We start from the raw sequence: 23,814 nt of genomic DNA, 5'->3' as shown, positions 1-23,814 counted from the left end.
TGATGAAAGAGCATATTTATTTTTAATTATTCAGAATCCAAACCAGCTTCATCCAAAGCACAAAGCAGAGATGGAAGAAAGCTTGGTCTGTAGAGGGGCCCAGGCCTAGAGCATCCTCTCCCCAACTTGCCTGGCTCTAAGTTCCTTCAAAACTTTGTAGGACTGTTTCTGGGGGGAAATACAGGGAGGGCTTGAATGCAATTAGTCTTGGTGATTTTAACATTCTTCTGTATTATGTTCTTGATTGAAGACCTTCTAAAATAGTAATGGAAAATATTCTCTTTGAATTAAATCTACAGTATAAGGACATTTGACTCAGTGCATTCAGTTCTGGGTGCTTCCTTTTTAAAAGGATATAGACAAGTTAGAATGGATTCAACAAGGATGTTAGGTCAACAAGGATGGTAAGTTCTATGCTGCCTCAGAGAGTAGGACCAGTTCTAATGGTCTGAAATTACAGAAGAATAGATTTAGATGTAACGTTAGAAGGAACTTCTTGACAGTAAGAGTAAATAGGCAATGAAACCAATTGCCTAGAATGGTGGTGGGCTCTCTATCTCTGGACATCTTCAAAAAGAAGCTGGACAGCTTCCAGATGGGGATGCTCTAGGTGGAGATCCTGCATGGAGCAGGGGGTTGGACTGGGTGGCCTCATCCAATTCCAGAATCCTATGAATGTTCTCAACATTCATCAGAATTCAGAGATCTAGTTGTGTTAGTCTGGAATATCAGTAGAGGCGAAGGGATCTTCCACAGATGCATTGACATCTGGAAGTAGACCAAGTTTGCAAAAGCTTAGGATATAGCTTCTTTGCACAGTTATTCTCAAAGGTGCTACAAGGTGCATATTGGCATTCATCAGAACCAGTGTTCAGTCTTGGCAAAGTCCTCCCATTGATTTCAGTGGTACCAAAGTTCAATTAATGTAGTATAGAATATCATTGGGGCACTATCGTAGTGTAAAAATAATTGTCTGTGTGGTTCTGCTTTCCCTGAGATAGCATTAACTGTGCAGCCAGTAGTTGTACAAGCACACCTTTTCCTACACTTTTGACTTGATAGACAGGGAGATCATCATCAGCTGTCCAACAAGTTAGCTTGGTGCCCATTGTGCTATCAGCTGCACAAACTGGGATCCGGCATTGCTACACTGTTGTGTACTTACACTACACTAAAGGTGTATAGTGGTGTGTCTTTTTCATAGCCCAGCTTCCCCTTGTGGTGTATTAGTCCTCCATTGTTGATGCGCTTAATGGCTGATAGTTCCATCGTCCTCCATGTGGCTCTGCGGAGCCATCCTTCTTGGGTCTGGCTCTCCAAAGAGTCATTCTACAGTAGTGAAGCACCAAGTGTTTGAAATTCAGAAGGCTGTAAAATTGATTCTTCCATAAAGAGGTAATTTGTGGCAAATGGGATAATCCTCTGGGTAGCCATTCACTCATTTTGTATGTCCAGGACTCCTAAAACAAGCAAGGAGAAATGGGGGGAGGAGGACCTTGCAGGATGCTTGTGTTCTGAAAACACTTTCCTTACCAGGAAAGATTGGTGAGGGTAAAGTCACCATTTATTTTGGAAACCCTGTTGCCTTACAAATGTGATCAATATGCTTAAGGACTAAATAATGTGTGTTTAATGTGCACATACAGGCTTCACAGTTAAAGCTGGTGCACTAAGAATGGAGAGTTTCAGCTTTTCTGCTGAGTTGGGAGAATTAGGTGGTTTGAGCATTGGGCTAAGACTCTCTAAACCAGGGTTTGAATCCCCACTTAGCCACAGAAATAGACTCAGAGGAAGGCAACAGCAACCCCCCCCCCCCGAACAAATCTTGCCAAGAAAACCCCACAATCTGTTTGCCTTAGGGTTGCCATAGATCAGCAACAACTTGAAGGCCTACAACAACAGCAACTCTTGGTGACAGACTTAGCTGAATCTGTGGGTTGGTTTTTTTTTAGCTGCTATTTTCTTTTCAAATGGAAGAAATGTCTTCTGTAGGAGAACACCATAGCTCTACCAATGATTGCCACCATTTTTGCTGGAAATGCAAATGCCTCATCTTGAGTTGTATAAATGGTGGTACCCAGATGCTCAGTCCAGTGAGAAGGTCCAAGTGAAACCTATTGACAGTTCGACCATGAAAACATAGGAAACTTCTTTAAATGGAAGCAGACTGTTGGATCTAGCTCAATAGTATCAGCTCTGACTTGCACTTGAATGGAGGGCATTGTCCATCGCCCTACATGGAAATCCCTCATGTTCTTTGGTAGTCTTCCATTCAAATACTGTCCAGGCCTGAAAAAAATCAGATGAAGTTGGGTGTGTTCAGCATAGTATAGTGGACATTGTTGTGGGGCTGGAGCAGTAGGCAGCACACCAATATCTCTTCCCAACACTGTATCGAGTACAGTGCAAGAAATGACTCCTGCTCTTTTATTCTATAGACGTACGACTTCCAGTTTCATCTTGTCAAGTCTCAAATCACTGAATGCAGTAAAATCTTGACACTGGAACTGCAGTGCAGTACAAGGGACTATGCTGGAGCAGGCAGCATTTGGAAATACGTTTAATAACTGTAATATATCAAGTGTGTTGGGCTGTCTCGGGAAGCTTTAAAAAGGGCCAGAATAGTAATGTATAATTTTTAAAAGATGGATTATACATGAGAACGCCTAGCAGTGTCGGCGTCCATGCTTAGTACTTCAGAAATAATCTAGAAATTACACTTCGGATGTCCTCCACTTCCGTGACAATTTACTGTCCTTATTGAGGGAGAGGGGCTTGAAGGAAAGAGCTCTCTGGATCCTGTTTTTAAAGCTAGCCCCAACCTGCAGTGGACTCAATGCCTCACTGACATAGAAGCCACCAACTGCCCCCTTCTATTCAGACCACTGAACACAGGTACACACCCAGGTTTTGTAGCTTTTTCACACCAACAACGAAAGCTGTTTGTCTTGAGATTTCAGGTGTTCCTCTATCATTTTTATGGCTTTTATTCATTGCATGTGCAATCACTGATGCAGAGGAAGAAGGTACCATAAGTTGAAATGTGGTGCAAGATGTGAGTTAGAGCTCAGATGCGATGAAATGCTGCCTTCATCTTGTGATCCTCCTCCAGGCTGGAGAAACCAATTTCAGTCTCCGAACTTGATAGGCCCTTGGGTCTAATTTGAGCAGTGTGCCTTGCTTAAATTGTGTATAGGTTGCAGATTGGCCTTTATCTTAGATATTTGTTTATCTGCCATTTTTCAAATGACATCTCTGATAGATTTTGCACGGAGATGGTCCCTTCTGAACAGCCTCTCCCAAAAGCCTCTGCAAATGTTGACTTTGGATATAAGTGCAGCTTCGTCAATGAAATCCAATGCCCCTACTCAGCCATGCATGCATTTTGTTCTTCAAATATATTTGTTTAAAAAATTTATAACTCTTTTCCCTTCCAAACACCCTTTGCCCACTTCCAGAGTTCCAGCATTTCCAACTAGAGACTGAAACTAGAGCTCTGTGTCAGAATATATCGATCTGCATCTTGTTGTTTGCCCCCAACTTAGAGCAGACCCATTGAATAAGTGGATTTAACTCCTTGTTAAATCTATTAATCCAATTAGGTTGCATCACTAGCATTATAGTATCCAGACTGAAGAAGGTAATAGTACCACTCTATGCTGCTTTGGTCAGACCTCACCTGGAATATTGTGTCCAGTTCTGGACACCACAGTTCAAGAGTGATATTGACAAACTGAAGGGTGTCCAGAGGAGAACAAACAGAATGGTAGGATGTCTGAAAACCACCAAGCCCTGTGAGGAGAAACATAGGGAGTTGGTTATGTTCAGTCTGGGGAAGAGAATGTGAAGCGGTGATAGGATAGCCCTGTTTAATTATTAGAAGAGGTGCCATGTTGAGAATGGAGCAAGCTTATTTTCTGCTGCTCCAGAGAATAGGACACAATGGAGCAATGGTTGCAAACTACAGGAAAAGAGATTCCACCTCCGCATTAGGAAAAACTTGCTGATGGTGACAGCTGTTCAATAGTGGAAGGCACTGCTGCCTCGGAGCATGGTGGAGTCTCCTTCCTTGGAGGTTTTTAAGAGGCGGCTGGATGGCCATCTGTCATAGGGAGTGCTTGGGTTGTGTCTTCCTGCATGGCAGAAAAGGGTTGGAATGGGTGGCCCTTGGGGTCTTCTTCAACTCCACCTAGACCCACGTACTGTAGGGCTTTATAGGTCATAACCAGCACGTTCATTTCCCAAAAATAAGCAAACAGTTGAAGCTGTTGCATCTTCACTTGCAACAAAGATGTTGTGTTAACAATCTGGATGCAGCTTTTTGGGTCAGCTGAAGCTTCTGAGCACTTTTCAAAGGCAGGTCCATGTAACACGCATTACAATAAATGAAATGGGATGTAACCAAGGCATGTAATAGTGTGACCAGATCTGCCTTCTCCGGGAACAGGAATCGTATCACTTCTGCTTTGGTCGGACCTCACCTGGACTCTTGTGTCTAGTTCTGGGCGCCACAATTCAAGAAGGATGTGGACAAGCTGGAGGTTGTCCAGAGGAAGGCAGCCAAAATGGTGGAAGGTCTGAAAGCCACCAAACCCTACAAGGAACAATTTTAAGGTGCAATGTAGAGAGATTTAGGTGTGATGGAGGAACCTCTTTCCATTGCCAGTGCTGAAGTGAGGTTCACCTGGATCATCTTCTATAAATGGGCGTCATTTTGTCCTTCATCCCAGGCAGCAAAATGGGTACCATTTTGTCTTCCACTTCAACCCTAAGTATTCCTTTTTTCCCCCTCCTGTAATTGTTCCCCCACAGTTTGGAAAGATCTTTTGTACGGCCGCTATATATGTTTTCCAACCATCATAGTTTCAAGATTCTCAGCTCTTTCCATTCTGTGGAAAATGACATTATAAAATTATGATGAGGCCTACGCTCATGAAATGCTGATTTCTGGATTGCGACCCAGAGGTTGCAAAGGAGCCATATTGGCTTGGGATTTATAGTAAGAATGTGAAATTAAACCCGTATAATTTCCTGAAGGAAAAAAAATACCGTATATAGTCTATTAATGCTGACTTCTGAATCTTGAATATATTAGAAGCAATTACACAGTGGATAGCTCTGTGTATTATTAATTTGATTGAAAGATTTTAAACACAATGCATTACTCACTGGAAATCCCTCGCAGCCTATTGTCTCCTTTTATATAATTCCTGGCGGTTCAACCCTATCCAAACAGCAGAAAAGGAGATGTAAAATTAATGTATAGTTATTACCAAAATTACCTCATAAATTAGTGAAGTCTCCCATCAAGGTTAAAATGAACATTATTATTCTGGGCGAGAAAAAGTCTCAAAGGCTTCCAATTCTGGGCATCACTCTTCTTGCAAAATAGGTCTCTTTTGGAAAGCAAATGGGTACGTTAAGTTATTCTATGAGAGATTCCAGTAACAACGGGATCTGAGAGGCAAGACAAGACATTGGCAACGGAGTGGTGTTTTGGTCTGCTGGACAGGTGATGTTCAAGAGTAATTCCCTTTCTGCACTGTCTCTGTGGCTTCGTCTGCACTGCAGAAATAATGCAGTTAGGTACTGCTGTAACTGTCATGGTTCAATGCTATGGAATACTGAGATTTGTAGTTTCTTTTTAGCACCAAAGTGCTCTGACAGAGAAGGCTAAATATCTCTCAGGACTACAGATCCCCATAGCATGGAGCCATGGCAGTCAAAGTGCATTAATCCTGCAGTTGGCCTCTTTGACCTTTGTCAATGAAATTAAGATTCCATAGAACTTGATGCACTCTTCAAGAAGAGGATTTTTCCCCTACATTTTGCTGCTGCCATATTAGTTTGCAGCAGAATGTTGGACGATTTGGACTCTGTTGGGCTTTTCATTAGCAATGTCATTGGTAGCATATTCTCTCTCTCTCTCTCTCTCTCTCTCTATATATATATATATATATATATATATATATATATGAATATATTTTGATAGAAAAGGTTTTCCAGTGTCTTCATTAATTTTTCATTTACATGTACTTTGGGATACATAGTGGGGGACCCTTTACTATTCTCTCCCTATTGTTTTGGAGTAGTATCAGTGAAACCCTCCTGTTGTGTTGGGTTCTTATGTTTTCCTGCATGGCAGAATGGGGTTGGATTGGGTGGCCTTTTGGGGTCTCTTCCAACTTTGGATTGGCAGGCAAGGCTAAAAAGTGATTCTGGCTTAAAACCCTGGAAATTGAGGATCTGAACACAGCTGATCTCACTTGATTTCAGAAGCGAAGCAGCATCAAGCCTGGTTAGTCCTTGGATGGGAGACGACCAGGAGGGAATTCTGGCCCCTCTGTGTTTCGGAGCCGACAGAGCTTAGAAAATTTGGTTGTATTTTACTGCATTAGTGACTATTTTAAAGCTCCCTTCATTTCCCTGTCATCCCGAAAGGAATGATTGGTGATTCATAAAGAAAGGGTATGTTTTGTGCCACATCTATTAAAGCATGTTTTATGTGTATCGGTAATTAAACTGTAATTGAAATCAGGAGTTCCTCTAATTATTGGTTTAACATGATGCATATTTTAAAAAATAGGTGCCTATAAATGTCTCCTTTTTATACTGTCAAAAAATGGGTTTCTGGTCGCGCCGTAATTACAAAGCAGGATTAGTTAACACACAGCTTAATCATTCTGCCATCAGAGAGTTCAGACTTCATTAATTAAATGTTAATAAATAGTTATAAACACACTAAAAACAATTTAAAACATGCCAGTTGGAATCAATAATTATTAAAAGTCTTAAGAGAGAGAGAGAAGCAGAAAGTTTTGAGACTTGTTATGTTGGCTGCTTCTTATTTAAAATTAAATTGAGCATGAAATGATACTACTTCTAGGATTGAGTGGAGAGTTGTAGTAGTTCACCATTACTCTACAGATCCCAAACTTTTCTGGGATACAGCCATGGGCAGCTAAAGTGGTATCCAAGTGCAATAATTCTGAAATGTAGATATACCCCAATCCTTACTCTTTCCTAGCATAGAAAGTGAAATTAACGTGCGATAACTTTGTAGTGTGACAAGGCTCCAGAAAGACTTCAGGAGCAGGAAAAAAATATTTTTATTATATTTTAATATATTATATTGTAATTATATTTTAAATGGGTAGCAGGCCTGTCCTCTCATGCTGTTTAACATTTTAAGAAATACCTTGTTTGGACTTTGGAGGGCCCAGGAAACAGAAATTGGTCCCTTGGACTTGACTAAGCCTGCTTCCGCACTGCAGAAGTAATCCAGTATGACACCAGTTTAACTGCCGTGGCTCAATGATCTGGAACTTGTAATTTTAGGAGACATTTAGCCTTTTCTATTAGAGAGCTGTGGCGCCGCAATGAGCTACAATTCACCAAAATTCCATTAATATGGACCCGTGGCAGTTAAAGTGATGTCAAACTGGATTATTTCTGCAGTGCAGATGCTACCCAAGTTGCCCACTCCTGTGCGAAGGGAAGGCAGCTCCTGAATCCAGACCCAGCGTCTGTAGTAGTGCTGAGTGAATGTGTGTGAACAGAGGATATGATTTATGCTTCCCTGTGTTGCAATTAAAATGCCAATTATCCCTCACCTCCTATGCTTTGCTTCTGAACCAAAAAGCGATCAATTGGTTTCATTCTTTGTAAATCGCCCATGATGAATGTGTGATTTACGGGTTCTTTTCACTGGGAGGTGTTTTATTTTCCTTCTAATTTATGAACTCTGGGCTGCATGCATTTCTTCCACTTTTCTTTTCCTTCTTCTCCTGATGGCCTAGGACAGTGATGGTGAACCTTTTAGAGGCCGAGTGCCCAAACTGCAACCTAAAACCCACTTATTTATTGCAAAGTGCCCTGTCCCTCTGGCTTTCTAGTAACAAACTCTGGCAAACTCTGTGCTGGGGCGACAGCACATGTGCCCACAGAGTGGGCTCTGAGTGCCACCTCTGGCACGCGTGCCATAGGTTTGCCATCACTGGCCTAGGAGCTTCTAGGCTCTCCAGCACAACTCTATGCTCAGCTCCCAGCAGCGTTGCGCCTGGAGGACCTAGAGATTCCTAGAGAGAACATACTTGAAAACTGAAAATAATCAAATCTGCAAAACTCAGAGCCACAAATGTGGTGGGCCAACTCTCTCTAACGCTACCTGCATAGCATAGCCGAACCCATGTTTCTAAACTTTCCTCTGATTTCTTGCCTTGTAGCAGCGTCTGCCAACAGACAAGCTCATAAGTGTCCCTGAAATCTGAATGGCCTCCATTAACACTCCATGTTAATGAAATGATTTTAATATTGCAACAAATGATTCCTTCCTCCCCACTCCCGCCCCCCGGCCACCCAGTCCTTTCGGTATTAAAGGGAATTGGATGGTAATTAGAGCATATTTTACAAAGACTGAAAGGGGATTCTAATATATGCTTGACTCTTAAAGCAGTTAATCCCCTATTAATTGTACCAGGGACACATCTGTCCTTGTCTGATGGCCGAGCATCCATCACTTCGGTCAGGGAAGGACCGGGGCTTCGGGTGGAGAAAGAGCTCCTCCTGCAGGAACATTGGATGGCCGGCCATTCTGGTTCATCTTTGGAGTTGCTACGATCATAGAAAGTTGGATGTTTCTGGAGAGAAGCGTCTGGTGTACTTAGCCATATCTTTCTTTTCCTCTGGTCCAAGAGGTCTTCCAAGTTTTTGCAACAGCACCAGATCCAAAAATGAAAGATGATGGTGGCAAGGGTCAGGGTGGGGATGATGATGATGCTGACAGTGTTGATGATAATGACATATTCATTTATGCCCGACTCTTTTTGTTCTTGTGTGCCTTCAGGTTGTTTCCATCATACAGCGACCCTAAGGCAAACCCATCACCTCCTTGAACAAATCTTGCCAAGAAATGCCTGTGATGGGTTTGCCTTGAGGGTTGCCATGAGTCAGAAATGACTTGAAGGTCCACAACAACAACATGGGAATACTAGGTGGGAAAAAATTCATGCATGAAACCCCAGGAAGCCATGATTGCCGGTCAGAGTTGACACTACAGGGTTGGATGGGCCAAAGTTGTGAATCGGGACAAGGGCATCTTCTTGCCTTAGTGCGAAAAAGCTTTCTTTTGTTTGCTGGCTTCTCCGAAATGACCTGGGGATAGCAAGCCAAGCTGCCATGCTTCTAATAGTGTTAGCCAAATAACAATCAGATTTTGTTAAACAGATTGCAATTGATTGCATTGCAGATGCTGAATGAATTTAAAACGCTCCCCACTTTTACTGTTTGGTTTTTTTTAGGTTTTTAGGTTCTTGGATTGTAATTCATTCTTTCTTCTTTTTTTTAACCTCGAAGTTTTAGAATGGCCAATGGCTAAACAATAAAAACTAACTGAGCCGAACTGACAGAGTTACAACTTGCAGTGGAATATATTGTTCTTTTTTCTTCCCCTCTCTCTGCTTTTATTTTATATTTTTAAAAAAGAGGCAGACTTCAGTGCTGCAAACATAGGGCTCTTGCCTTTTCCCTTGCTGAGAATTAAAGGGAAAAAGTGTGTGTGTGTGTTGATTAAAACTGTTCGTTATTTATTTCCCCCACATTTTAGCTTTACTAGGAGAAGTTTGCAGGCCCCAGTTTGGAAATAAATGCTCAACTGTAGGCTCTGTTTCAGAGGAAGGAATGGACCAAACCACCTCTGAGTATTCTTTGCCTAAGAAACCCTATGAATTTCATGGGGCTGCCGTAAGTCAACAGGTGACCTGAAGGCACAGACCCATGCATCCTTACCTACAAACAACACCAGATGCCATCTGATTTTGGAAACTAACCAGGGTCAGCCCTGCTTAGTTTTTGGATGAGAGACTGCCAACGAATCCTAGGTACTGTAGGTTCTGTTTCAGAGGAAGGAACTGGCAAAACCATCTTGGAGTGTTCCATGTCTAAGAAATCCCAACTAAGTTTATGGGGCCGCCATAAGGCAACTTGAAGACGTGTATATGCACACACATAGAAGGCACCAGATCCCATCTGGCACATCCATTTCCTGTGTCAAGAGCAGAGGCTCATCTGGAATCCAAAGAAATTGCATGACTGCAGATCATGGTCTTGTAGAGGCTCTGAGCATGCATTTCATAAGCATCTACCCATAGTATCAACCAGGGCAAGACACTTTTGAAGCAGTTTTTGGTCATGCGGTTGCAAGGTGGAGCTGCTGTTTTGTGTTTGTGTGTATTTTGCTTGCTTTTTTGCGGGATGTGGTTGCATCAATGAACAATCCCTGGCTTCTTTGACTTGCAGCCTGTTCCAGCACTATTGCTACAACCGAGGAGGCATGCGCCACACTTCCTACACTTGCATCTGCGGCAGGTAAGACACCTTAAACTTATCTCCTTTCTCCTTTTATTTCTCCTGGGCTTGAAATTGCAAGCTGAGGCTACACAATTGCCTTCTTATTAAAGCCTTTGGAGTCTAACCTCCTTTGACTGCATGTGAATAGGAAGCCCCTGCCTTTCAACAACCCTGTTATCTGTCCACTTGCTCTTTTTGATAGTTGCAAGTTTACCTACTTATGTACTTATGGTCAGCCCTCCATATCCACAGGTTTTTTTTCATCCACTGAGTCAGTAATCCACAGTTTGAAAATATTTAAAGAATATATAAGTTCCAAAAAGCAGAACCAGTTACTTCCCAAACACTGTAACAAGGAACTGGTATTAATTATTTTCCAGGGGAGGACTTGGGAACCCTTGCACCCTTCTCTTTCACAACAGATCACATCCATGCCACTGACTATGGATTAGCAAGGAAGGAGCATCTCAGTGCTTCAAATATTGAGGAAGAGTTTTTAAGAAATGCTTTATTAGTGGGCATGTTGGAGCTGTAGCAAATAGGCTTATTGCAGGAAGAAAATGCTACAATGAACGCTAAGGGACCATGAAGCGGAACAAACCTCTTCAAGTGTGACTTCGGAGAATATGGCCTTTGTATGCAAGGAGATGCTCCCACTCTTCCCTATACGTGAGAAAGCTTGGAAAAGCTCTTGGAGGTTTCTCATTTATAGGATTGAAACCAACCTGGGAGTCCATAACGGCATCAACAAATTCTGTGCAAGATGCAGAGTTTGTGTAGAGTTTTTAACACATTACATTTTAATACATAACTGTTTTAACTTTTAAAATGATTTAATTGGTGTGTGTGTGTGTATATATATATATATATATATATAAAATGCTTTTGTATTTTTAAATTGTATTGTTTTACATTTGCTGTTTGCTGCCTTGAGTCCCTATATTGAAAGAAAGGTGGGATATAAGTGAAGAAAAGGAAGAGAAGAGGAAGAGGAGGAAGAGTAAAGGCAAAAGGATAGAGGGATTTCTCACCCAGCCACAGTTTCAGGGGGAAAGTGATTTCTGCCCCCGCCTTGCCAACTAACCTGAATGAACTGTTGCTTCTAATGAAAAAAGAAAGATCCTATTACTTCTGGAGAGCCTTAGACAGGCATGGGTTGTTTGTGGATTTTGTTCCACTCTTCTCTGAAAGGCAATTGGGTTTCTAAAACCTGCTTGTCAACAGAGATCAGTGTTTTCTACTTTTCATCTCTGTTTCCAAACTGACTTGCAAGTGTGCAGGGGATGTCTGGATGGAGCCTTGTCTCAAAGTTGACCCTCCTTGAACGCAAGGATGTTGCCATGTCCGCACAGCAGGCCGGAGTGTGATATCCGGAGGGCACAGACGGAGACGCTCCTTTAATGCCCCTCGCCAGGTGCGCTTGATCTCTGGCAAACTACCAGTAATGAGGACCACTGAGAAGGAAGCCTGTCATGGGACGCCTCTTGTCAGTTGGCAGAGATAACCTGAAGCCTCCAAATAAATAAAGATGCATGGTTCCCCTTCCCCTAAACACCAGCAGCCCTAAGAGAAAGGAAGAGAAATGTTATAAAACCATAGATTCCAATCCAAGAAATAACTGTTTTTTGCTGTATTCAGCTGTATCACAACTCCAGTAAATCTGAATGCAATGGTAATAGTTGTGTCATAAACAGTTAGCAAAATTAAAAATTATACTTTTCAATGGCAGTGCCATATACACAGCCTAAATGTATTTACATGCACAGTCAGCCCTCCATATCCACAGATTCTTTATCCATGGAGTCAACCATCCTCAGTTTGAAAATATTAATATATTCCAAAAAGCAAACCTTAGTTTTGCCATTTTATATAAGAGGTAGCATACTTTTGTAGATATGCCTCCTGATATTTGCAAAATTATTTGCATCTGATGTGAACTTCAGAATGCCGTACATTAAAGGGATAATAGTAATAAATGAAATAGCAACAACTCTGACTTTTGGGGTCTAGGTATCATGGCAGAAGCACCAAATGACACAAGCGTGTAGGTGGTCAGAATGTCAGGATGCTCGAAGGACCGCCGACGAACAGCGAGGATAATTTGTTTTCTTTTGCACTGATGTAATCGGTTTGAAAAAAATTTTTATAACCCAATAATTGTGCAATTAAAACTCTCGCTGAATCATTGCAACAACAATATTACAGTCTTCCTTCGTAGGCAACCGTGCGGGAGTAGCATCCATCCACTCTATTTAAAACCCGGTCCCACTGGAAATCTCCTCGTAATGCAGGCTGACAGTTTTAATTTCCCCTTCATTTTCTGGTTCCTAATTAGTGATTGTCTAAATGGCATTCACACCACCAGGATTTTCTTTTTTTAAAGGTCTTATACGTTGGTGCTGTAAGTAGCATGCCTAGTCTGGCAAACGCAAAGGTCGTGGATTAATCCTCTCCATGAGGCATGGCTTCTTATTCGGGAACGATAGGTCTCTGGTTATCACCACCATCCCATCCTGAAGAAACACAATCTCATTTGATTTCAGAAGCTTAAGGAGGGCTGGTTAGTCCTTTTGTGGGAGGCCATAAAATCATAGAGTTGGAAGAGACCTCAAGGGTCATCCAAGCCAACCCCTTTCTGCCACCACTTCTACAGGTACTTGGTTCCATTGCCAAAATGCTCTTGCTGTCAAGAAATCCCTTGTAACTTTCAATTGAAATCTACCCTCTTGCAACTTATTGTCCTATCTTCTATCATAGCTGGTCCCATCCTCCATCATAGCTGTATTATGGGCTATTCAGTATTCATGATGGAACTGATGTGGTAAGCTTGTCATATAAAAAAAACTATATAAAGTCATAGATGGAGAACTTGATGCTTCTGGATCTTTTGGACTACAAGCCGCAGAACCCACCAACGCATAGTGAATGGTGAACGATCAATGGGATTTTTAGTCTTGGAGAAGGGCCAAAATTCCCCCCAAAGTAAAAACTTTGAGACATTAAATGAGGAAGGCGACTCCTTTTATTGTTAGGTTTGGACTTTGCTCATAAATTAATAGCAGACTAAGCCTCGGAGGATGACAATGGCAACCCCCCTCTGAAGAAACTTGCCAAGAATGCCCCATCATGGGTTTGCCTTAGAGTCACCATAAGTCCAACATGAATTGAAGTCACACAACAACAACAACAATAACAACAGGAACACATCCTTTCTGGTTCTCTTCTCACAGCAACGGACATAGAACAGCCCAAGTTAGAATTCAATGCTGTGAATGGATTCAGAATTCAAACTATTAAGAACTTCCTGGTGGCTATGGACGAAGGATCCCATTCACAAACCTCTTCCAAAGTATATATACATTTGGTGGTTGAATTGAGTCTTTTTGTCTGTGTTTGAGTCTTTTTTTAAATTTAATGTGTTTGCAGTGTACACCCTAGAAGGATAAAAGAAAACCAGGGCAGCCTGGCTTTTCTTCTTTTGTTTTAACTTGACAATTGATGAACCTGAGAGGAATATCAAAGGATGGAGTGAAAAGGGCCAAAATCAAAAAATTGGTTGCCGAAGGGAATCTTCAGAAGTGAATCAGAGGTTTTGTTGTGGTTTGTAGAAACAAAAAGACATTTTCTGTCTTCCTTGGTCAGAAACAGGGCTTTCTGTATGTTTCACAAAATGAGGTAGAGAAAGAAATCAAATGTGGTTTCTCTTGATTCGAGATAATGCTGGTATGGGCATTTTTAAAGAAATAGTTGGGTGTCCAAACTGACACCTGATTTAAAAGAAAGAAAAAATTAGAGATACATAAGTGTCAGCATCAGAAATTGCAGAAAGAGACTGAAATGGACTAGTTTGCAATAAGGCTAATTAATATATATGTAGAAATGTTTTTATTTATTTAAAAAAAACATGTGCAGATCTTTCTCCAAAGGTTTTCCAAAGTATTCGGAGACTGTCTCTCAGTCCCTCTTAGGTTCTTTATTAATTCGTATATATTTAATTATGGTCTTTTTTCTTCCCCCAGCGGGAATAACAGTTCAGTTTTGCACTATGGACATGCCGGAGCTCCAAATGAGAAAACCATTGAAGATGGAGATTTGTGGTGAGTAAACCCACAGAGTCATTGTAGGTAGATCTGTTACCTACTCCATTTTTTAACTTCTGAGCATCCAGCACCCCATTGCCTTCCAACATCCAAATTCTCCCTGCCACCTGCAAACCTTAACCAGACAATACTGGGTTAGATGGGGAAAGGATCTGATTCAGTATGAGTTTAGTTTCCTAGATTGCTGTGCCACTTAGGTGTTTTGGTTGGGGGTTTTTGAGTAGCTGTTTTATTTCTTGGGTGGGTTTTTTGTCCTGGGACATTTCAGGAGAGGTCACATTATTTGTACCTGTGCGTTCATAAAATTGTAACCAAGTTAGTCTCTGCTCAGGGATAGCGTGAGCAGAGATGGTGGAAGGAAACCCCACTTGATTTCTTGTTAAAACTGTTGATGATTTGGGAGAGCCCTTTGTTGGAAGACCCCAGAAGTGCTTGTTGGCGCTGTCATCTTAGCAGCATTTATTGTTGTGTGCCTTTGAATCATTTCTGACTTACGGCGACCCTAAGGCAAACCTATCCTGAGGTTTTCTTGGCATGATTTGTTCAGAGGAGGTTTGCCTTTGCCTTCCTTTGAGGGTGAGAAGGTGTGACTTCCCCAGAGTCACCCAGTGGGTTCCATGGCTGGGCTGGGAATCGAACCCTGGTCTCCAGAGTCGTAGTCCAACACTCAAACCACGTTGCCATACTAGGTCTCAGCAGAATTTAAGGCAACTCTATTTCTCTCCCATAGAGCTGGCATGAAAGGAAAATGTCCTGGCTATCTGACTTACTCAATTGGATGTGGTCAAAGTGTGACGTTTGGACCCCACTTTTGTGGCCTCAGTAGCCTGCTCACCTGTCCCCCAACCCAGCTCCCCAAAATGTTTTTTGTAAATTTTGACATATTTTGAAACAATTGTGTTTATCGGAGGATGAATTTTGATGGAGCTGGAGGGGGTGTTTGTCCCATCCTTCACGCAGTTGCCCAATCCCATGCTAAATGAGTATTTCCAGATCTGGAGTACAGCTTTGGCATATTTTCCATGTAGAGTTTCCAAATTAAAAACTGGAGAGGGTCCTTTACCTTTTAATGCTTGTGTACAAAAAAGGAATTTCAGCAGGGGTTGCTTATCATGCGACCAGGTAATAGGCAACATGAGCTTAAGACTTCCTCCTTTATGCACCCCTTAAAGCTACACTAGCTATTTCCAGTTTTCAGTCTGGCAATCCTGTTTCCATGATGTGTGATGGTTGCTTTTTCCCCTTCTCCCATCCTAAACAATCCATAAGTATCTTGAACTGAAATTAGCAAAACACGCGGTATCTGTCGCAGAGAACTGAGGTCTCTATTTTCCATGCCTGAGTGCTAATCTTCAAAAAAGGAAGGACGAAAGAGAGATTGGAGGTTGGGGTTGGGGGGGGGGGGTGATGGTGTATTACAACTGCAAAACAAAAGTGATCACGTACGAAAAGTCTTCCTTGTTCTCCTTTGAACATCTTGTTTCCTCGGGCGAGCGGCATAGAGGTACCTGGTTCTTTGTGCGGGAATCCCTTAAGCAAAACCGTGTTCCTTTTGAAATCGGAGTTGTAGAGCTCAAGGTTTGGCATGTCTTCCTTTTTCCCTTCCCTTTTCTGAAGGAGACTGTCCCATATCTTTTGTGCTGAATGCCCCAGAGGCTTCTGCAAAGGTTGGATTTGATCTGAGAAACTCACTCCCCCTCTTTAGAAACGCAGAGGTTGTTCTTGCAAAGTAGAAGCATAGAGAGAGATTTGTTTGCAATGGTGGAAATTCAGCCACTTTAGAGAAGGGACTGCAGGACACAGGGGTGGGCATGCTTTTAGGGTTTGGGGGACAGTTGCAGCAATGTGTCCAGTAAGGACAGAAAGTGATGTTTCAGGTAGCTGCGAGTCACTTTTGGTGACTTCCATGTAGGAGAAAGTAGGCTCAAGTCTCCAAAAGCTCATGTTACCAACTTCTCTCTTTCTGTTAGTCTCAAAGATCCCTTTGCATACTGATTTTCTAGACTATGACATGGCTATGTCCTTGAATTCTACCCCACAATTGGCGATAAGTCTTCAGGACCTGGGCTAGTTCCTTTCAAGATCTTAGCTAGCAATATTAAAGCTGCATCTGAGGAAGTAGGTTCAAATGTACAAAATTTCACGCTTTACCAACTTCTCCCTTTCATTTAAAGGTGTTGCAAAATCCCTTTGCGTACTAATTCTGGGGTTGTGCACCAACAGGATTCCAGAGCGTTAATGCACAGCCCTGGTCCCAATTGATGCCGCTTCTCCTTTTTCTTTCATTGGCACTGTCATTCCCACTAAGGTTGCAAAGAGACATCTGCACAGTTTGGATCAGTGCCACTTCCATACAGTCCCAACCCATGCCTGCTTGCAACCAAATCGCCCTCCTTGTTGTGGACCTAGACAACTTGGATGAATTTATTTTTCATTAACTCAGCATTGGATCCTGTCCAAGAGTTGACCCTTTTGATATTTTTATCTAGTGACACACTGTTTAGCACTGCTTTGGTTTGGGTCGATTATGGATCGTTGTCATAATCTGAAATGGATTGTCACAGTTTCTTCTTCTTAAATTGAGAGAGGAGTCAAGAAACTCAACAATCCTGAATTAAAGGCTATTTCTGCAAAATCCACATGAAATGCTCCATGTCAGAAGTGAGGCATGGGATTTCTTCCTAAAAGTTTCGGGCTGCCTTGTTGTCTTGTGTTGTTTTTCCTTTCCTTTTGATGAGCAAACTCCAGAGAAAACTCAACAGCGTCTGAGTTACGTTTGGCAGGTTTTCTAGCCCAAAGCAGACTGTTGTTGCCGTTATTTTTAATGTATATTCCAGCCTTGCAGAATATTAATATTTGGGTACGGTTCAAAATAGGCAGCTTAGTAAACATGTGTGTGTTGTGCTTAGATCTCTCTCTCTATATATATATGTGTGTGTGTGTGTGTGTGTGTCTGTCTGTCTGTCTTGAAATGATCCTAAGGCTCCAAAGCTATAATCAGCAACACTCTTTGTTGATTAGCCCAAAAGGTATTATTTATACATTTCCATTTTGTGGGAGGAAAAAAAGTTGTTATTATTTTCCATTTTATAATGACATGTATCCAAAGTGTTGTTTTTTGAAAGCATGCAAATATCAAGTGCGTTGCAACATCAAGCATTGCGCCTCCAAAATAGTTAAATATCTCTGCTTTCTAACAGATCCTGTAGGTTAAGATGGGAATCAGGCAGCCCCTAAAATAATAATAATAATAATAACAACAACAACAACATCTTGCCCTTCTCCCAGGGCTGGGACCCAGAGGGGCGTACAGCATTAAAAAGCACCATACAGTTAAAAACATACAAAAATAGTATATTAAAATAGAATTAAATTACTACAATAATTAAAACAAATTCAGTGCTAAAAATACATTAAATTCCTTTCTACTTAATTCCCTTGTACTACTTCTTCTTGTGCATATATGCATAATATGCATTGCTAAGACTTGTTAGTCCAGATGGGGGCAATGTCGCATCAAAAAGTGAGTGTTTTGTGTGATATCAAATTAAATAATAGGTGTTCCTTCTCCATTTGCTCACCTGATACTGAGCTGTTTTCTCAGAAACATCAGTGAAATACAATGCAATTAATTCCAAGGTACTCCTTGTGGTTGTTGCTCTTAAGTGCTTCTTTTATCTGTGATTGTACTGGATTCTTTCACTTTAAAAAGTAGTTTTATTCACATTTTTATTTGTTTGATATCCTCTCTTACTAGCAATGTTTGGACCCAAGGCAGTTTCAAATATAATTTAAATGGTTGCAATAAACAACCAAGAAATTGCACACGTGAAAAGTATGAATTAATGTAATTGCATGATTAAAACACCAAAGTAAACCATTTAAAAACACCGCATCAATAACAATATATTTATTTAACTTGAATATTTCTGCCCTAACCTATACCAAAAGATCTCAGGGTAGCATACAATAAAATCAGTTTTGTTAAAAAATGTAAAAATAATGTAGAAAGTGAAACATTGAAAGAAAATGGTGCAGTTATTTAGCAAATATTTGCAAAGGTAGCTCATCTGTTTTAGCTACCAGCCTTCAGTTACACATGCACAAAAAGATACTTAGACCTTAGATCAAAATTTATCTGCGTGGAATCTTTCTCAAATTAATAGGAGGAAACATTGGTATATACTCCAAAAATTAGATTTAAAGTCTGATTTTCTGCATTTACCAGATTGCAGGTTGAGCCAGATTAGCCACATTCCTTTTGGATTTTAAATGCTTCTTATCTTCCTACGCAAAAGTTACAGATTATGACAGAAAGGTTTCAGGCTTCTCATTTATCTTTCCTTTCTTTTTTTACTTCTTTATTTTTCTGTTTTTAACCAAACCTCTTCCCTTCCAGAAACCAAAGCAACGTCTAAAGAGTTAGTGCAAAATGATTTCAAATACATTGAACAATTGGATAATGCTGCGGCTCACATGAAATATATAGAATTTTTAATACATTTTAAATTTTAAAAACGCAACACTTCTTAGTGTGAGATCTCTGCATCCCTACAATGACAATTCAAAGTAAATCCTTAGAAATGTTCAAGCATTGCTGGGATGTGCTGCCCTTGTGTGGTTAAAGATGAAACAGCACCTTTCTTTAATAATTGCAATTAATATATTTTATCTATCAGGAATTTCTTTCATGGTTTCTTTCTCTGAAAACTCTGCAGGTCTAATGTATTTCCTTTCCTACTTCTTTGGGATATTTATCTCTCTGTAGAATAGCAAAAGCTCAGGTCCCTTTCCCCCCCAAAAAAACCAAATTAAGTCGTGTTGTAACTGCTCTTAAATTAGTTTTTAATGGTGTAGTGCTTTGAGCATTGGACTGCAGCTCTGGAAACCAGGGTTTGATTCCTGGCTTGGTCTCTAGACACTGCAACGCAACTCTGCCAGAAGTTGATCATAGAGATGCGCCAGGGGACCTAGAGATTATTACACAGAAGACTTGTCTAGGTATTTGTAGGTCCTCCAGCGTGATTCTATGGTTGCTGCCTGGCAGATGCTGACCATGGAGATGCACTGGAGGAGCTAGTGATTATTACAGAAAACACTTGTCTAGGCATTTGTAGGTCCTCCAGCTTGAATCTATAGTTGATGTCTGACAGATGTTGACAGTGGAGATACACTGAAGACCTACAGATTCCTAAAGAAGTATTTTTGCAGGTAAAATAATTAGTAGGTTTTTATTTGCAGTTTTCCCACTTTCACCGGGGTCCCATGCCCCTAACCCCAGTGAATGTGCAGGGCCCACTGTAATACCCATTTGTTGGCCTTCGTGGTTCAAAGTTCTTGGTGGGGACAGGCATTTTTAAATGACAGAACTAGACCACTCAATCCAGAGGCGAAACTCCTAGGATGATGCTTTAGCAAAGAAATGCAAGGCACCCTCTGGTTCTGAAATGGTGACAAAAGCCGGTGACTTTTTTCCAAACAGGCGGCAGGCTTGACGCTGTTTGCAGTGAACCTCGGCCATTGAAAGGCTTGCTTTTGCCCTACTTATTTAATCTCGGCTTGTTTGATAAGCACACCGTTCGAGTCCTGGGGCTCATGCTCAGCCAGAGGAAAGAATGGGTTTGCAGGGCAGAGCTAGAAATCTCGGAATTAGATCTATGACACCATATCCCAAATCTCAATGATACCATAATCCCAATTCATTCTTCCCTTCTTTTTTGAAATAACATTATCTGTGGGGTGGGATTTTGCCCATGAAATCTCATAGCACAGCATGTGTGTTTTAGCATTTTTAGGGACCCGTCAGCATGGTCAGAGTCTACTCTTCTCCTCTGCAGCTTATTCGACATGGGTGGGGAGTACTACTGCTATGGCTCAGACATCACCTGCACCTTTCCGGCCAACGGGAAGTTCACTCCGGACCAGAAGGCCATTTATGAAGCGGTGCTGAAGTCCTCCCGGGCTGTGCTGAGGGCAGTCAAGCCAGGTAAAAGATCAACTTGTGTCCTAAAAATAAAAATAATAAATTGGAAAAGATGTTGGTCCTCTTCCTCCTCCTCTCAGGAGGCTGATCTTTTCCCCCCAAAGAGCATCTCTCTTGGGCCTGACTCACACCATTCGTGGGCCATATGTCAGGACCAACCAGAGGTACAGGCTACTTCCACCTCTCCCTCAGGTTGATTCCTAGCCACACCGTTGGCCTTTTCCCACCAGTCTTCCCCCTCCATAGCAGGCTTGCTTTCCCCTCCTGGGATTGCAGTGCCCAATTTGAGGACTGAAGGGAAATTTCACTCCTCTGGCGGCTCCTTCCCTAGTTCATGTCATGAGAGCTGGAATGGAGACAGTCCAGTGAAGATCAGGGCTAAATGGAGCAGGTCTCTCCAGAGGGCCAGGGAAAGGGACTCTTCTTCCCAACTCTCCCAGTTTGAAGCCAAGGAGAAAGGCCTTTACCAGCAGAGAGGGGAAGCAGGAGCCCAGTGGAGCTGGTTTTTTGGGAGATCTGATGGAGCAGCCTTGCTCCGCATCTCTCCCTCTGCTTCAGAGTTGTGCATCTGCCCCACCAACCTTTCCTCCAAAAACAGCTGGCAGAAGCATTGCCCCACCCCTTCCCCATCGCCTCCCGCTTTTAATTGATGTATTAATTTCATTCCTTTGGCATTGCATTTGGTTGCGCGAAAGCCAGCATCTTCCAGTAAGCCGCATTGTCCTCCTTGCGTGCCAATTTAAAAGCCCTTTGTCTAGCAAGAGCTCTCTCGGGAGCAGCGGGGAAAGAGAAGCCAAATTGGCAAAACGTATGCTTTCCATCAGTTGCACTCTCTCTCCACCCCCAATATTTATTTTTAACCTCAAATGCCCCCCTCCCCAAAAAACGTGGTCCCTGCTGAGCTGACATGACATTTGGACACGTCTTGAGCAAAATGGGATTTCAGCCTGATGGATAGCGTGTATGTCCATAAAAAATAAGAAAGGGACCGTGCGCTTCCAAAAGTGCTTAGATGCTTTTTTTTTCATCCAGATGGTTTCTTCCCACTATTACCAGCTACTTGCTGGGCATCTTGGGGGGAAATAGCTGGGTTTGTTTAATGGTGCTTTGTTTGGGTTGGGGGGCAGTATTATTTTACCTTCATAGAGGAGGTCTAGTCCATAGGTGGGCATAGGAAAACCCACAGTCCCATGCAGCATCAGATTCTACTTTTACGGTCCCCCTAGTTGTGTGCCTTCAAGTCGTTTCCTAGTTATAGCAACCTCAAGGCAAACCTATTACAGGTTTTTCTGGGGCTGAGAGTATGTGACTCACACACTCAGTGTGTTTCTATGGACGAAACCAAAGAATCAACCCTGTTTTCTAGAGTCTTAGTCCAGCACTCAAACCATTGCACCATGCTGGCTCTCCAGTGCTTCCTGAACCCTTCTAATTTCTTTTAAATTAGAATGATTTCGGAGGGACTTTGCTTCCCATGTCATGCAGAAAGACCTCCAGATGTGTGAAAACATTGCAAAAATGCAAGCACCCCAGAACAACATACTACCCAAGATACCTCCATTTTCCTCTGTAGTCCCTTTCGTGTGTATGTATGCATGCATGAGTGTGTGTGGACATGAGAGACACACACAAGTGAGAACTGTACAGTGTTGGTCTCCTATTTGTAACCGCCCCAGCAGGCATAGTCAATAGTGAGGTATGCTGGGAGCTGCAATCCAGCCTCACTGGAAGGTTGCACAGTTGCCACTCTTGGCCCTAAACATCATACAGTCCTACCTAGGTCACTGAACTTTAACTCACAGCATCCCCAGCTAATGTGAGGTGTGTTGGGAGTTGCAGTCCATCAGCTTCAGGAGAGCCATGCTTTGTGTAAACTTTAGAGCAATTCCCAAACTTGGTTTTTTGGGGTTTGAACTTCTAAAAGCCTCAACCAGTTTGGCCAACAGTCAGGAATTCTGGGAACTGAAGTCCGAAATATCTGGAAGATCGGGAACCATTGCTGTAGAAAGAGGATGGGATTCATGCCATCCTCTAGATGTGGCTGGACTACAGTTACCAGCAGCCCCATGTAGCAGAGCCAGCAGTGAGGTATGCTGGGAGCTGTAGTTCATCCGCAGCCCCCATCCCCGTGCTTTCATACATCTGGCCTCTCTAACACCAAATGGAAAGTCGTCAAAGCCCAAAAGGGACATCACCCCACCCCTGTGGCTGGGCTTTGGGGAGGTCAGTGGTCAGTTCAGCGACCTCCCGCCATATCTCTTGCTTGGCAGCCAGTTAAGAAAGGAGCAGACGCTTAATCAGCAAATTCTACACACATACCACACACACACACACACACCAGCCGTCTGGTGTGAGGACGGTCCAAAGTCCAAGGGTCCTGCACTCAGCCTGTGCAAACCTGCCCTCCCAGTGACCAGCTTCCTTATGAACCTCAGTTTTTTGTGGGGTGCCCTGACCATCTTCCCAAGGATCCTAGATTAAAGGGAGACGGAGGGAAGGAGCAAATCTTTAAATAAACCAGCCATTTATTCACAGTCACAGTTTGGGATGAAGTGGACTGCGCAAAGGCAGTTGGGGGTCAGAGAGAGGCAGATCCTCAAAGGACCACGGATTTGGCTTCCATTTAGGTTTTAATCAGCATTGGAGTGTTGGACTTTGACTCTGGAGACCAGGTTTGAATCCTTGCGCAGCCATGTAAACCCACTTGGGCAAGTCACAGTCTCTCAGCCTCAGGGGAAAGTCATGGCAAACCTCCTCTGAACAAATCCTGTCAAGAAAACCCCAGGATGGGGTCACTGTGAGTTGGAAACGAAGGCATGCAACAACCGTGTGTGTGTGTGTGTGTGTGTGTGTGTGTGTGTGTGTGTGTGTACATAACAACAACATCAATTCTTTGAGGCAGTCAGAGACAAGGAAACCAGAAAAATAAATAAATGTGTCTTATTCTTGATGCATTTTGGTGCCAGAAGGAAATTGAAAATTGGGTGGGAGAGGGCAGAGGGCACCTTTGGGTGCCCCAGCAAATGCCCAGCCATGCCTGCCTTATTGCATAATACTTTTTCCCTGATGGTTTCCTCTGGTTTTCAGAAACTGCAACAGCTCAGTTGCAAAGCAGCAAAACAGTTTTTCCGGCGTCCCTTGGGTGAAAGCGGGGAGAAGTTTTAAAGGGGTTAGGAAATTATTTTGGTAATTAAAGCAGCACACTCCTTCCTTCCCTGCATGCAAAAATAATGAGTTGTGGTCTCGACTCTCTCTCTCCATCTTTCCTCCTGTCCCCCTTTTTTTAGATCCCATCTTTAAAATTAGCCTTTGGGGAAAGAGGAGTGTGGAGACTGACGTCTCTCAGAGCATAATATATGAATCTGTCTCTGAGCACCTTTAAAG

The 23,814-nt window shown here is 42.3% G+C and overlaps 1 protein-coding gene across 1 annotated transcript in view; it reads left to right on the top strand.

The window, feature by feature from the left end:
• The window catches only part of LOC149306094 (xaa-Pro dipeptidase-like), a 75,662-nt gene that overhangs the window by 45,524 nt on the left and 6,324 nt on the right, over positions 1-23,814 (top strand). The window contains exons 10-12 of the mRNA XM_089476813.1: positions 10,297-10,365; positions 14,367-14,444; positions 20,285-20,433. Coding sequence (XP_089332939.1) covers positions 10,297-10,365; positions 14,367-14,444; positions 20,285-20,433 — 296 coding nt within the window. The remainder of the gene's footprint in view (positions 1-10,296; positions 10,366-14,366; positions 14,445-20,284; positions 20,434-23,814) is intronic.

Source organism: Sceloporus occidentalis, unplaced genomic scaffold (genome assembly GCF_023333645.1).
Source record: "Sceloporus occidentalis isolate IW3139 unplaced genomic scaffold, rSceOcc1.0.p SCAF_10, whole genome shotgun sequence".
NCBI lineage: Eukaryota > Metazoa > Chordata > Lepidosauria > Squamata > Phrynosomatidae > Sceloporus > Sceloporus occidentalis.
Note: the sequence above shows the minus strand (reverse complement) of the source record. Positions and strands in the feature narration are given on the sequence as shown.